This window comes from Pantherophis guttatus, chromosome 2, assembly GCF_059756535.1.
Source record: "Pantherophis guttatus breed Tessera chromosome 2, ASM5975653v1, whole genome shotgun sequence".
Lineage (NCBI taxonomy): Eukaryota > Metazoa > Chordata > Lepidosauria > Squamata > Colubridae > Pantherophis > Pantherophis guttatus.
In genome coordinates, this window is record NC_142064.1 from 173,803,347 (window position 1) to 173,819,534 (window position 16,188).

Sequence of the window (16,188 nt, forward strand, 5' to 3'; positions counted from 1 at the left end):
CTCAACCGAGCATCAATTGTTACTCCGAACGCCGATCGCTTTGACCATCATTTGAAAAAATGACCCTACTGTACTGGTCAACTGAGGACACGGGAAGAGTTTAAAGCAAAAAAAAAAAAATTAAATAAAAAATCCCTGAATCCCTTTTCCCTGCAGTAGAATGGAACCCTGCATTTATTTCATGCTCAATATTCCCTTCCGAACGCGTCCCGAATCTAGAGCGCGGACGCTCCGCCCCCTTCCTGCGCCTTCCTAAAATACATTCCAACCCCCACCTCGAGCTCCACCCTTTATACTTTGGAACTCGGACCATCTCGAGAGCCTGAGCGCTCAGCTGAGACCCTCATCTCCCCGGCCCAGCCAACGAGAGGATCTCCAGGGAATGGGCGGGTCTCTACATCGTCACTTAGCCAATCATAGAAACGTAATCGCTTCAACCCGGCACGTTTGCGCAGGAAGGAGGCGACCGTATATGAGGAACCCGTCACGGATCTGAGGGCCAATAACAGCTCGGGCCATGCCGACGAGACCAGTGAACGAAGGTGAGCGAAGCTGGGTAGCCAATAGCATGCGAGGTCGGGGCGGTGCCTGCTCAGCTAACGCTGCCAGGGGGGGGCAGAGGGGGCGGAGGCAACACCGGGTCTGCCGGGGAGGGGGGCATTGGGCCTGGCTGGGCCCAGCCGGAGCCTCCTGCAGCCTGGACCGTCTGTGCGGGGAGAACGCCCCCTCCCCGTGGGCCCAGCCCAAGCCCGGCCCCGCCTGGCCATGGGCAACGCGGCCACGGCCAAGAAAGGCGGCGAGATTGAGAGCGGTGAGTGTGTGTGTTTGGCGGGGGGGCGGGGGGGGAATAGCGATTGCTGCAAGCCGGGTTTGGGCGAGGTAGGAGCCACCGGGGGAAGCCGGGCCCGAGGGCTTTCGCTGTCGGGGGCGAGCCCGTGTTCGGCACTGACTGCCAAGCGGGATGCGGGGTCCCGATGCATCGGACCTCTCTCTCTCTCTCTTTGGGGAAATCGGGCTGGGAGAGCGGCGAAGAATACGGGGGTGCGGAGAAGCAGGGAGGGAGGGAGGGTCTCCCTGGCTGGCAGCTGCCGGGAGAACAGACAGCCTAAGTTGCCACCGAATCCCCTTTAGGGCCTTTGCCGAAGCCCTTCCAAGGGTATCTGGCCGCTGCCTTCACATCTAATTCGTGGCCTCCCGGAATTACCTGCCTGGCTAAAGCAGCCGTGCAAGCCGACCGGCCCGGCTTCTGTGTTTTTAGGCTTCCCGGTCCTTTCGGTTCCTTTTGGGATTCAGCTGGAATAGCTTTCCCGCATGGAGCCGCTCTTGAGCTTCTCGGCGCAAAGCAAACCCTTCTCTCCCCGGGATGCTTTGTCTGGCTCTGTCTGCGCCCGGGTTGGCTCGCGGGAAAGGACAGCCAGTCTATGCGATTTTATTCATTTTTTTCCCCCATGCGTTCCCGAAATCCGATGCCCGTTTCCTTTGGTCACATTTCTGCCCCTAAAACTCTTAACGGCTTTTTTGCTCTCCTTTGTTAATTACCTTGCCCCAAGGTGACAAGTGTATAGAAACATTTGTGTGTAATGTTTTATTCAGGTTGCTTAGGTCAGTTTTTCTGATAAGGATATACATTGCATACTGTTGCTAACACTTTTTGCTGTTGCTTCTAGGCAGGTATGAGAGGTTCCTGTTTGTAGACAGCTGGCTCTGTTAAAACGCAAATGAAGGCTACTTAATTCAGGAAAGACAGCCGGAAGTATTCCTCCCACCCCTAAAGGAAGATGCAGAACTGGACTGGCAAATTGAGCAGGCAGGCAGGAAGGAAGGAAAATAGCCCTCAGATGGAAGTATTAACAACAACAAGCAATGTGTGTAGCATATCTAGGTGGAAGGCAGAGAGTTCGGCGTAAGTTTTATACTGGAAGCAGAAGACAGAATCTTTTAGCCAAGAGTATATTCACAGGATGATGACCAGATCTCAAAGACTTTAAAAATTTGTTCTGTCCCCCTTTTCCTTTTGACTGACTTCTTTTATCTGTATTTTAAGAAACTAGTGGCATGCATGCTGTTCATGCATGCAAATTTGCCTTTTTGTTTTTATCAGGATATTCCAGATAAAACTTATATTGCATGATTATCTCTTCAATCATGGAATTTTACAGGGGTTCAAAAATCATTTTTTACTTTTCAACTTATTCTTTTCTGTCAGTTTTCCTTTCTCCTTTCTGACTGGAAAATGTCATTTAAGGAGGAAAGACAGAACAGCTAAATCATAGTTGTATTATATGAATAAGCCACAGCTATTTGCATTCTCACTGCTAATGTTCTCACTATTTTAAATCATCAGCTATAGTTTACAAATTACCTTGTCTGGCTTCACAAGACAACACATTGAACCTAATACATCATAATGTGGCTTGCTATGCTGCATGAACAGATGAATATCTTTTGAATGTTGGCACCGAGCTGTTCATCTGGAAGCATACTAGATTAATAATAAAAATGTCTTTAATATAAATACAGCTGATACTTCTCTGTACAATTACTAAATTAATATTCTTAAAACTAGGTTTAATTTAAAGCATGGTTGTCTAACTTTTTAGCTTGCCTGCACTGCATTGAGTGAAGAGGATTTGGCTGCATATGAAATATATAGTTTATATAAATAACAAACTTCATTTCTTTATATCATCTTGTGGGACCTAATGCTAGCTGTCCTGGACTGCATGCGGCTCATGGGCTGTAGGTTGGACACTCCTGATTTAAAGTTATCTGGAAAGAACAAGCAAAAGAATAACAAGCAATTTTGCATTAAGTCTCTGTACTCTAGAATAGAGGTCCTCAACCCCCAGGCTGTAGGCTACTACTAGGCCGTGAGCCATTTGGAACCAGGTTGTGGAAGCAGTGGGCAAATGGAGCTGGGCACACAAACACGCTTGCTAGCCGTTCATGTGGAACCATCCCCTTTCCCCCTCCACCAGTTCGCAAATCCAGAAAGGTTGGGGAACTTTGCTCCAGAACAGAGGTGGGAAATGATGGATGGCCCTTTTATGATTTGTGGACTTCAACTCCCAGAATTCCTGAGCCAGCTGGCTCAGGAATTCTGAGAGCTGAAGTCCACAAGTCATAAAAGGGCCATCATTTCCCACCTCTGCTCTAGAAGATCAATCAGAACTTCTAGGTGCTAGTGTATGATAGAAGAGCCCATCTCTCCTCACATGAGAAGATGATCAGAACTTTGTGAACGAGCTTGTAAACTAGTACTAAATCACATCTCTCTATGCAGTGCAGTAATAGCTCTGCTTATTGCTTGCTGCTCCTAAGCAGGTGTTGAGTCAGTGTTTGCTTGAGTATATCATCTCAGAATTCTTCCCAGAATTATGGGTGGAGTTCAGATATCTGGCTATTTGTCTAGGAATAAACTTTCTAACTTACTCAATTTACCTAATGGTGCTGAGACTGAAGCAAACCTTATTCAAGGAGCAGCTACATAATAGGTCACAAATCCAGTATATCATTTGCTATCCTTAGTCATTGTTTTAAGAAAATCATACTATTTATTACTATGGACTTGGAATGTACACAATATTTTGCTTTTACCCTATTCAGCACTTATTCACTGCCATAAACCAAGTTGAGTTCATATTTTAAAAGTTTCTAAATATCAATATTCTGATTCATATTTCCCTTATTAACCTCAAGCAAAGTTTTCAGAGCAAAATAACAAATCTATTAGAAATAAATTATACAGTTCAATGATATGTTTAGTTACAGTTAAATTTGCAAAGTGTATATCTCAGTTCTGAATTTGAATAAGTTAAATTCAAATGTTTTAATAGAAAAATGATTTACAAAGTATTTTATGTGTAGAATTATAGAATATGGATAGATAGTAGCTCGGCTGTTTTGTGTATTTAAGAAAAAAGCACATCACAATTTTTCCATTGTGACTACAGTGCTCAGTTGAAGAATTTTTTAATTAGAGAAAGTAGGCATTTTAATTTAAAATTTATTTGGGTTATTTTAACTGAATCCTATATGCCTGTTAGATTAATTGTCTTTTAATTTAGTGTGTATGTGTGTGTGTGTGTGTGTGTGTGTATACACAAAATACATGTCCTCTAGTTTTCATATTCTAATAACCATTTCCTAATCTATGCAATCAAATCTGTACATTTTTAACATAACCTCCTTTGGAAGTTATTACACGAAGTTTGCAAAATATGAGCGCTTCAAAACTTCTGTATGATAAATGGATAACTTTTGGCTTGCTCTGAGCTACATTACATGCCAAGCAATATAATTAATGCCCAATATAGGGGAAATGATTATATACTAGGCGGGGGAAATGTCATGCACATGTGAAACCAGCTTTGTTTATTTTCTTGGACTTATTTAGGGATAGTTTAAGTAGGTTATTATACTAATATGTTAGCTCTAGCTTACAGCATATATTGTTTTGTGTGTTTGCTGTTTCAAATGGCAAGCAACCGCACCAGTAATCATTAAGTGTGGTTAAACTGGACTCCAGAAACAGCAAATCACACTTGGGTACTTCATATTATTAGGTTGCTCTCACTGTTCTATATTTTGCTCTGCTATAGAACTCTATTCAGTAGATCGGACGCCAAGAAAAACATCTGGATTAGAAGAGTGTTTTTTTACAGCTAGTTGTACAAATGGGGAAAATAGGATGAAGGAGCATTAGGCACTTTCACTGCCTTGAGTTATTTGGAAAAATGAAGGCAGGATAAAGGTAAAGTTTTCCCCTGTCCAGTTGTGTCTGATTCTAGGGGACAGTGCTCATCTCTGTTTCTTACCCAAAAGCGCCAATGTCATCCGAAGACATTTCCATGGTCAGTATGTGGCCAGTATGACTATAAACCGAAATGCACAGAATGCTGTTACCTTCCCACTGAAGTGGTACCTAGTTATTCACATTTGCATCCTTTCAAACTGTTACATGAGCAGAAAAAAAGGCGAGGTATAACTAAATAAAATATAGTTTATGAATTGCATCTAAAATTTAGCATTATTTGTTTAAAATTAAAAATCAAAGTAGGAAGAATTAGGTTCTGGGCTAGACAGGAAAATATATATGTTGGTCTGTCTGGATTTCTGTTTTATTTGCAGCAGTACAAAATAGGCTCCGTTATTGACTCAGTACATCCAATTCTGCTCTCAGTAAATTTGAGTAAAGAAAAAAGAATTATATCCTTCTTTGTTGTTGTTGTTGCATAGAACTTCCTTACAGATGTGCTATCTGATCCAGGAAGGATCTGTATTAATAATCTTTTGCCTTTTAAACAGCTAAATATAGATGATGTGCCTGAAGCTTTTCAGAGCTTAAATTGTTTCAGTACTATTATAATTAAATGGAACATCCAGATGTCTGCAGTTTTGCCTGCTAATGTAAATCAGCAACCACAGACAATCTCTTCAACAAAATATATTGGTCAGAAAAATGTGCATTTTATGATAGAGTTGATAGTAGCTTTTTTAATGAAATTGCTAGCATGTCAAGTCACTGTAAAAAGTGTTATTTTATTCTGGATGAGACCTGTTATCTGTCAAATTCACTGGAAGTCAACTGTGATTGTTTCCAGTTGGCATGAACTTTGGTTATGCATTCAAGGACTCATGGGAGTTGCAGTTCAATGTAGAATGGATTTAGGAAGTTAAATCCTACTACATTGTGTTAAAAATAAATATCAATATTATTGAATTAAATGAATAGGTAATAAATATAAAACTATAGCTTACATTCACGTTTCCTAGCAGTTAAATCATCTAACCACTAGTGATGTACCCAAGAGAGCTTTTAATTTGCCATCTGAAGACCAAGTTGCAATCAAATCTTCCTGAGGGAAGCATTCCTTAAGGTTTGGCACCATTTAAACTTTAGGGCAAATGTGATTATCTTAATACAGGTAATAATAAATGCAGCTTGAAAGAATTGTTAGTGATTGATTTATGCATATTGTAAATTCTTCGCAAACCCAGTATTCCTGAAAGATAATCTATAGTTGTTGCATACAATCATATTTCACAGTGCTTACAAATTATGCAGATTTAATTGCCATTCATTTTATGTCATTTTCATAGGTCTGTTGGTAATGCAGTAAAATTTACAATATGCTTATACTTTTTATAGCTTCAGCATGCTTTATTCTCCAAGCTTCTGAGATCATTTTTTAAACATGACTTTACAACCTGCGGGGTGAAAATTTGATTTTAAATTTAAAAGATGGGTTACTAGTCTTTATATTCAGTCTATTTGGTGGAGCTTAGTGCTCTCGTAGCATAGTGAGCCTGGGCAGTAGAGGCATCTCTTCTTGCACACAAAAATATCTTTCTCCTTCTGTCTTTCCTCACAGTGTTGTTTTATGCTCTGCTGCAAATATGAAATCGGGCCACATATTTTTAATTGCTTCCTGATAGGTTCATATGTACCAGAAAGAAGATTGCAGGACAGAGCAAACACTACCTTCTGTTTTTCATCAACCCAGCTTTTTATTTGATATTATCTAGCTATGATACTATCTACCTGTGACACAGTGGAGATCCAGGTTCAAATTCTTGGTAAGGAAAATATTTGAATGTCTTAGGAAAATCATCCTCCAGGATGATTCTGAATATAAAACAGTGCTCATTACTTCTCCCTTTCAGAGGCCTCCTTCCAGCCTATTACAGGTTACATTAGGTGCCAACTGATAGGAAGATATTGAAACCATATTCCTATTTTTCTCCTTGCTGCCAGACCTTTTGTAGTATAACTGGGAAAATCCTCTTTTCAATTCTCCCTCCTGCCTTATTACTAGTTGACTAAGCTGGGTGCTGTTACTAGGAGTTCCATGTTCCTCTTCTCAATACTTAGATTTCACTTTCCAAAGGTATGTAGATATTGTCAAAGTAGCTCACATCAACATTTTCACATTCCTATTTAATTGCTGGAACAATTAACAAAATGCTTAATGTTAAAAGTTGTTGCTCTCCAGATATTGCTAAAATGTAAAGTTTTAAGATATTGTATATAATAGAAAATTCAAGATATTATTCCTATATTTACCCAAAAAGAAGAAAAACCTGAATAGGGAAGATGCTCATTTAATATTAAATCATTGCAATCTTCTCAGCAATTTCAATATGCTATTAAAAGTAAATTTGAAACTATTAAACTTTATTTCAAATAAATGTAACACTAAAATAGAAACCACATTTTTTGAACATAATTTCATTAACTGTGGTATAGAATTAAGACAATATTGAGATTGATTGAGTATTTCCTGGTAATTAACATTTTGGAATCAAACATTTATGAATACAATTTAGGCTTTTCACCAATAGGTTTAGCATCACTTTTTCCTTATTTTCCAAAACAGGTAGATCAAGAGCAGGCTGTGACTTGCAGAGTGTGTCTGTGTGACAAATGTTGCTTTGCATAGAATCAGACATGGCCTTAGTTCCTTTCACCATAATTATTAAATTATGATAGGAAGTATCTAAATGAAATGTATTGAGTACCCATCTTTTTCAAACTTCTAGACGTGCAATAATAAAAATGGCCCTGTATTAAAAGGAGAGGGTAATGTTCTGGTGATTAGATCAAGTGCTTCCTTCATTTATTATAGGTTGATTAAATAGTTGTATATTTGTGGAAAGTTGGTAGAAAATTCTTGCCAGAAGAAAACACAAAATTAGTCTTCTGTTAGCCACTTAAGGTCTTTTATGTGGGATAAGGAATATTTCCTTAAGAGAAGAGAAAAAGAGATAAGAGAAAACCAGAGCCAGTATTATTAATGTTAGAATAGGACTTCAGAGCTATGGAGTTCACCTCCATGTTAGGACAGTTTCCAATCATAATACTCATCTCACATGATGATTGCACAAATAAAATGGTGGACAATACTGTATATGCCACTTTGTGGAGAAAGTGTCAAATACAAAAAGAGCACTCACAGCTGGTGAATTTGTTTTATTTATCAAATTCAGCTAACCTATTATGACATGCTGATCAAAGCATGAAATATCAACTTTATAATGAAGTCATTGTGAGTATTTTAGATAAAAAATTATGCTGCTGTTAGCATCATTGAGGCAACATTCAGGTGTCTTATGGTTTGTTTGGCTTTAAAAGGAATGTGTATATTGACAAAATGCAAAATCAGAACACTAAGAATAAAGAGAATGCAACCTTTGGGTATTCCAATGCCAATTCAAACATGTAAGAATGAAGATTCTAAACAAATAACTTGAGAGTTCATTAAAGAACTTCCAAAGTTTTGTCCCAAAGAAGTTGCAACTTCACAATAAACAATGAAACCATTAACATGACTCCTTTAAGCAAACTCAGAAGTGTGGGTTCACATGCAGAAGGTAATAAATTTTCAAAAAAAAATGAGACAAGTTTAGGGTGTTGAAATTAGAGGTGAAAAACCTTTGGGCTGAGATAAAAACTGGTAATGAATCCAAATACATTTGAGAGTGGATTTCGGTAACCAGTGCTTATCAAAGCTAGCTAAAGCCATCTCTTTCTCCTTTTCTTCAAGCACTGAAGACCTGGTGCATGGTTCTTCCACTATAGCTGGCATGTATCTTTACAATAATTATGTGAGTTATATCTAGCTTATATATCTTCATGAAAATTTGAACCTGGTTTCCCTAAGTCACTGCATTTATTCTCTGTGCAGTTGAAATTCCTGACACTACTGAAAAACATTGCTATAATCGGTCCTTTATGTCAGTGGCCCCCAACCTTTTGGGCACCAGGGACCGGTTCTGAAGAGATAAGTTTTTCTGTGGACCAGAGGGAGCATGATTTCGCATGCTGCTTGCATCCTGCAGATGGGACTTCGCTTGTTTGCATGGCCCAGTTTCTGACATGCTGTGTGTGGCCCAGTGCCAGTTCACGGACCAGGGATTTAGCTGGCCGAATTAAATACCATAGCTAACATGCTAGGCAATTACAGGTGCCACTAAGTATGAAGAAATCCATCCCTTTTTCTCATCCAAACGGAAAAAAGTCTGTTAAAGTGCGTAAACGTAGGCATGTAGGATGAGTTGCCCATTTGGGTCACACCCTTCTTTCTAATTTACAGAGATGAGTGAGAGTTAGAAGTCAGTGTGTTTTAGCTTAGATTTCATAGAAGTATGTGATGAAGCAAACAAATATGGTCTCAGGGGAAACGGTCCATCCCATTTTGTGTGCCCATAGCTTGCTCTTGCGGGGTGTGTGTGTGTGTTTCCAGTCTTGCTCCTGGAGTTGGTTTCTTAAAACAGCCCCAGCAAGCAGTTAGCGTGGATTGACCCTTCTGGGGAGCCGTAGGCAAGTGCAGAGAAGCCACATTCCAGGCTGGCAAGATGGATGCTGGAGGTGAGGAGGAGTAACAGGTTGCCTGGTCCTGTGAGGGTAGGCCTGATGTTTGTGAGGAGGCCAAAGGAAGTATATCGTAGTATTATCTAGTAATGGGTAATTGTGATCATAATGTCCTGGGAGGGAGGTTTGATTGGAAATTTCCACATTACCCTGAGGTGGATCTAATCTGGGCCCAGCAAAGGAGTTTAGGAAAGTGAAGAATGGTTTTGGGGAACTGGCTGCCTTCTGGTTTCTACAGACTCGGTTTTTTTTTTTTTAAAAAAAAGGTAGGCCTCTTGATTTATACGGTGCCATTCAATTCAGCTTACTATATCTTGTCATCTTATCCTTCCTTATCTTGTTGGCCTCTATGGACTCGCTCTTGTGCTGGGTTGGAAATTATACTAATTCAGCTTTATGTTCTTTAATGAAGATTTGGGATCTTAACTGTTTTGCAACAACCTGCTTAAGGAGCTAAAACTTTACAGCAGTGAACTGTTCCCTGGGCATTCTTTCTGAAAGTGGAGCACAGCAAACATAGGAATTCAAAATCTTAATCCCACTTTTTCAGTGTATCAATGCAGATGATTGGGAGGCAAGCGCTAATGGCTCTGGAGACTTCATTAGGCCCAGACTTCATTTTCACGTGGATCGCCAGTGTTTTTAGTAACCCTGAGATTCACTAGCTAAAGTTAGTGTAAAAGACTTAACATTAAAGTATTTTGAGTTCTAGAGGTCAACCTGGATTGCTGAATTATCCTTCCACGTGAAAAACCAATTTGGTTACCAGTGTCATCTGTACTTTTTCATTTCAGAAATTTGGAGGGGAAGATATTTTGTTGAAGTAGTTAAAACAGCTGAGATTATGAATTTTCAGAGCTGCTGCAAGCTATCAGATACCTATCCATAGAAGTTATCTACTTTCTCTGCATCTACCATTCTCTGGATTAAATAATTTTAATAGTGATCTTTCTGAAGTATATTGTTAAAAATCTAAATATTTTTATTTGCCATGTCCCTAAGTAAATGTGTGTGTGTGTGTACACACACACACACACACTTGAATTTTAATACTATTATGAGGGAATCTCCTTTCTACAAACCAGGAATTAACAATGTTCAGATTTGAACATGGAATGCAGGAGCAGTTCCATTGTGATTGCAAAAATATTGCAGTAAAGGAATAGACTAAAATTTGTTTTATTCAGAAATGTGTGATATTAAATCCAATTTCTATGGGAAAAGGAGTAGTTTGTAATTACAGTATTCGCAAACTGAAACAGAAATTACATAATTAAAGAAGCAATGGCATTAAGATAATAACAATTCAAAGAGGAAAAAAGGTGCTACTTTCCTAAAACAAATATTTTATCTTTCAGTGAGTTTTTGGGAAGTGCTTCCTTTATTGTGGATCATCTCTGTTCAATATATTTTCATGTGAGTTCAAAACAAACAGCTCTCCCCCACTCCCCCCTCAGCTACCCAGCATACTTAGAAAGCAGATGGAATAAATGAAAAGATAGGTATATATGACTTCCAGAAGAACTGAAGCTGCCTTATACAACTCTTGACTTCTTTTCTTTATACTAATGCAATATAATGCAGATTATTTTTAGTGTATGTATGGATATATATTATGCAACAAATACTACACAGGCAACTTTTCCGGCACCAAGGTCCACAGAAAATACCTTGTTTAACTTAAGGTCATAAATTAATTTAGGAACATTTATTATATAAAGCATAACTGATATGGATTTTTAAACTGTTTAGTATAATTATGTTACCTTGTAATTGTCAATGTAATGCTAGAATAAATACAGATATATGAGGAAGTATTGCAGAATGTTAAACAGTTGAAGAATTTATGTACTTCAGTATTCATATAGACTACAACCCCTGGACCACGGACTGGTATCAGTTTGTGGCCTATTAGGAACCAGGTCACACAGTTGGAGGTGAGTGGTGGGCAAGCAAGTGAAATCGAAATCATCCCTCTCCCCCACCCCACCCCCAGTCCATGGAAAAATGTTCTTCCACGAAACTGGTCCCTGGTGCCAAAAAGGTTGGGGAGGCAATATGGTGTAAATGATTAATACATTAAACTACAACTAGGGAGACCTAGATTTAAATCCGTCCTTAGTCATAGAAATTCACTGGGTGGTTTTTGGTTAGTTATTCCCTCTCAATTTATAGAGACTCAGAACCCAACTTCATGGGATTATTGTGAGAAAGAAGTACTACATATGGTACCTTGAGCAAATCTAATAAGGACATAATTATAAATATAATCTTCATATTGACTTTCACATAATTTCCAACAGTCTCTGGGTCCACTTAAATACATGGAAAGAGTGAAACATAATCCTTTCACTACATTATCTGATGTGTACATAACACTAAATTACATACTATAACCTTTTATTAAAAGCTTGTTATTAATTAGTAAATATAATTAAACTTATTAATCCAGAACACTATTAAATACAAACTGTGTTCTTCCCAAGCCTCTTTGATGAAAAGATTAAAACATTTGGTGTATTTAAAAATTTGTAGGAGGATACGTTGCTCTTACTATAGTTACAAACTGTACTACACTTTGGTCTTGTTCTGTATGGTCCAGCCACTAGAGGGAGATATTATACATTATTTCCAAACATGCTATTCTATTGAAGATTGCTTTCCAGTCCTAGACTCTCTTCACTCAACCCTCTTTTCTTCCCTCTTAATGAGACAAGCTTTGGAGCAGATATTTATTTTTGTTGTTGCACTTTGCTTAATCTTAACATAGTTATTGAAGACAGAGAAAAAAATAGTGATGATTCCCTTTGCTGGTATATAAGTAATGTATATTTTTCAGCATCAATCATTAGCACAGTAGAATCATTGAAAGAATAAAAACATTTGTACTAAATCCTGAGTGATTTCAGACATTTACAATTAGTGGAAATGTTCATACCAAAGATGTCAAATATGCTGATAAATTAGAAAATATTCACGCTGAGAAAAGTAAATAAATTGACTGTGAGGGCCAACATATAACCTTACAAGTATATACTTAGAAAAAAGATGAAGTGCAAACAAGGAACAGAAAGTTCAGGAAGTAAGCTATTGGTTAGCATTGCAGTCTGGCACACTGATTTTTTACTTTTAAGAACAAATAATGGTTTTGTTTAATATGTAAACTTGACAAAGCTAGATGGGCATTGAAAGTGGGGTGGGGCTACTATTTGGATTAGTCCAACTTGGAATTGAACCCTTCCTCATCAGTCAGCAAAAATAATAGCTTCCTGCTCCTTCCTATACTTCAGAATCATAAGGAGAAAAGATATAACATACAGAAATGTACCACAAAAGCAAAACATACATTTTCTGATTTCTTAGTTGTAAATTATTGTAATATATTAAGTGTAAATGTATTTTCATTATTACTGTTCTGCCTTATGCTGTAAACAGTTTGTTTAGATTCTGACAAGTTCTAAACACTTTGCAGACTATTCCAGGAAAGGATACAGCTTGCTACAGCTGTTTATTGATGTATTTGCAAATCTGAATTAACTATGCAAAATTTATTATTTAGGGCGGCAGGTAAGCAACAGTGATGGTTAGATGCAGTATGTTCTAACTTATAATAATGATTCCAAATGTTCATAGAAAAGCAGATAAACTACAGCATGCTACTTCTTACAGAACAACACACCTTTAAAGGAATGCATATCAGTAAACCAGGTGCCTTAAACAGTATTTGGTTTGTGGTGTTCTGACTAGTATTGAATATGTTTCTCATTATCAGATCTTTGAAGCTAGTTTACCCTTAATACTAGTACACTAGTGATATTAAAAAATCAGATTTAAATAATTGAATAGAAGGCAAAGCATCCCGACTTCCAAATTTTCATCTCGGGTTCCTTTTATGTTGAATCACTGCAGCACTTGATATTGCAAATGTATGCTTGGATAAGTATTTCTAAAAAGTTTCAGGGTAAGTATTCATTCTTAACTTTGTTGTCTGTTTTAGGTATCTTTAAAAAAATGTTTAAAGTCTTAGTTTAGAATTGGAGTTCTATATGTTTTCACCAAATCTCTGAATTGTAAGCAATACTGTATTACTTGTTAATTTATTTGCTGAAGTAAGCATATATATATAGTAATGCAATAAGCAAGGTTTGCTGAAAATCTATAACAATTCTCTACAGAACATTGACAACTCTTCTCCTGTAATGGTGGCAATGGTATGAAATATTGATGAAACCATTTCTATGCTTGACTGTGGTACTTACATAAAAGTTAGCATTTTTAAAACTAAATTGAGAAAATTTATATATCTTCTACTGTTAAAGCTTCCAGTAACACTTCACGTGTTTCTGAAAGTACGTTTGATATGCTGTGCAGAAACCTTTATTTGGAATATCATAGTATATTAATATGAAATGTATAGCTCTGTACTCCAGTCTTGTTCAATTGCTGGACATTAGTGGGTAACAAATTCAAAAGATAGTTTCATAAATTTTCTTTAAAGATATTTTCTTAAACTTAGTTTTGTTATGCATGAAATATAAAGACAAGTGGCTGATTTTGACACCTATGCAGTTAATAGTACACGAGGATATTCATGACTTGATATATGGAAGACCCACTGGTCTTCCAAATGTATCCTGTTTCCATATTTCATCACATTCCACTGATGAAGCCAACAGCAAAGTTTCAATGAGATAACTCTTGGTAGTTGTCTGTATCAATTTATGTCATACTAATTACTATTATGCTTAAATAAATGAAAGGAAAATATAGGCTAGGTCTTCTCTCAGCAAGGCTTTGTAAATATATGTCTTTTCCTGCTGTTTTTAAGGTAATTTAATGCTAGTGTTTATTTGATTTTTATTTAATGCTTATTATTCTGGTTCTTCTAATGATGGTGATTTATAATGTCTGGACCACCTTATTAACTTATTTTCTGATAATGTTTTTCAATGTTACATTTGTAACTTCTACTGTACATAGAGGCTGCAAACCTCTAACCATATTAATTTTTAGAATATTCCAAGATTATTGTTTTTGCCATTTTCTGCTAGTCATTGTTTTGTTTTAAAGAAAAAAATAAATTTGGAGGAACTGTAATACTGAGTTTACATAATTAAAATGTTTTATTGATTATTGGTTGAATTAGAAGATTTACACCAATGAGAAAAATGTTGATGACTTTTTAAATTTAAAATGCAGTAATTGTGCCTTGGGATGCCATGTTCCTAGATAAATTAATCTTATCTTTATGATATATGAAGAGTTTTTACAGCACATAAATTTTACAGTCATAAATTTCCACAGCTTCCTACCCTGCATGATTGTAGAGGTTGAGAAATTATGGGAGTTTAAACTTGGATATCTAGCAAGCAACAGATAAGGTAAAATGGTTCTGTAGGGTTAATAGTTGATATAGAACTGACTCTTTCTGATAACAGTTTACCAACTGAACTAATTCCTATGAAATCTGGAAATTTCTGTTTACTAGCAGTAGCAACTATTTTGTTCTTAAAATCTGTACTGAGATTCATGAAGATAAGTTTAATGAATATTTTTACTCTCTTGCAGAATTCCAACTATAATTTCTGTACCATCTGTAGAAAAAGGCCTGCTGTACAGTTGAGGATGAATTTTGTATACATTAGGGTATAATTTTAATTAATTTGTACAACCAGTTCTTTAAACAACTTTGTATTTTTTAAATTTTATAATATCCATATTTATCTCAACAGAATATATGAAAGTAACACTATGTTCTTAATTAGTAATTAGTGGTGTTTTTCAACAGTTTTACTAAATTTAGAAAATATTTAGCATAATTTTCTTCTTCATAGGATTTTCGTGGGAGAGCCTAAGATTAGAGTTTGCATGTACCCATACTTGGTAATGCTATAGGAAAGAGATATTTTTGATTTCCTCCCAAACTGATTATAGTTATTCCAGTTTAAGTAGCCTTTCTCTAGGTAGATTCTTGCTAGTCTTCTTGTATATCCAAAGCTAGAGTGATAAAATAAAATAACCCTCTAGAAGCATGGGAAATCAGAGACTTGCTGAGAAAGCAAAGCTTTTTAAGGATTATTATTCTGTTTGTCCTACTTGTGTCCCACTTCTTGACTTATACAACCTTTGCTTTCTGCTGTTCTAGCTCAATATATTCATTCCAGCATGATCATTAGAAAAATACTTTGAGCTTTTGTGCTGAATCCACCAAAGATTTACCTTCCAAGAATATACAGAATTTTTTAAAAAAACTAATGAAACTTCACCTGTACAATTTTAACCCTTTTTTTGGAAGTGAGAATCCATTTCTTTTAATGCAACCAATTAAGATTTCTAATTCTTTCAGCTAAGAAATGTGTATCTTCTGTTGTTTATCCACACTTGAAGTCTCTTCCTGCACGTACATCAAATTCTAAGAAAGGAATTAGTTGTTCCTTTATTTTACATACTTGACTACATATATGTTAAATTTGCTTTGCAGTTTATAATAATTTTATCAAGATACTTCATTATCATATAATCTAATGGATATTAATAATATTTTGAAAATTTTGTATTTCTGTCAATGTTGAAACAAGGCACAAAGATTTCCAGAAACTGCTTGCTAACACATATAACTTTAAAGTATTTTCTAGCCATGTCATGTTTTTTGATCATCTTACTTGGTTACTCTAATCACTAGTCCATAAACAAAATTTTGCAACTATCTCTCTCCTGTCAGAATTTGTTAGTATGATCTGTACTATGGCTGTGATTTGGCCTATGGCTGTGTAGATATTGCTGGGGAGACTTGCGTTCTGCAGTTTGCCTATTCC

At 36.8% G+C, this 16,188-nt stretch overlaps 1 protein-coding gene across 2 annotated transcripts in view; it reads left to right on the top strand.

Moving 5' to 3' along the window:
• The first annotated feature begins 287 nt into the window (after positions 1–287).
• The window catches only part of PRKACA (protein kinase cAMP-activated catalytic subunit alpha), a 67,532-nt gene continuing 51,631 nt past the window's right edge, over positions 288–16,188 (top strand). The window contains exon 1 of one of the 2 annotated variants that reach the window (XM_087887328.1): positions 288–542. In XM_087887328.1, coding sequence (XP_087743454.1) covers positions 518–542 — 25 coding nt within the window. In that variant the 5' untranslated portion in view covers positions 288–517. Of the gene's footprint in view, positions 543–583; positions 812–16,188 lie in introns of those variants that run through there. The other variant, XM_087887327.1, reaches the window with a different exon arrangement.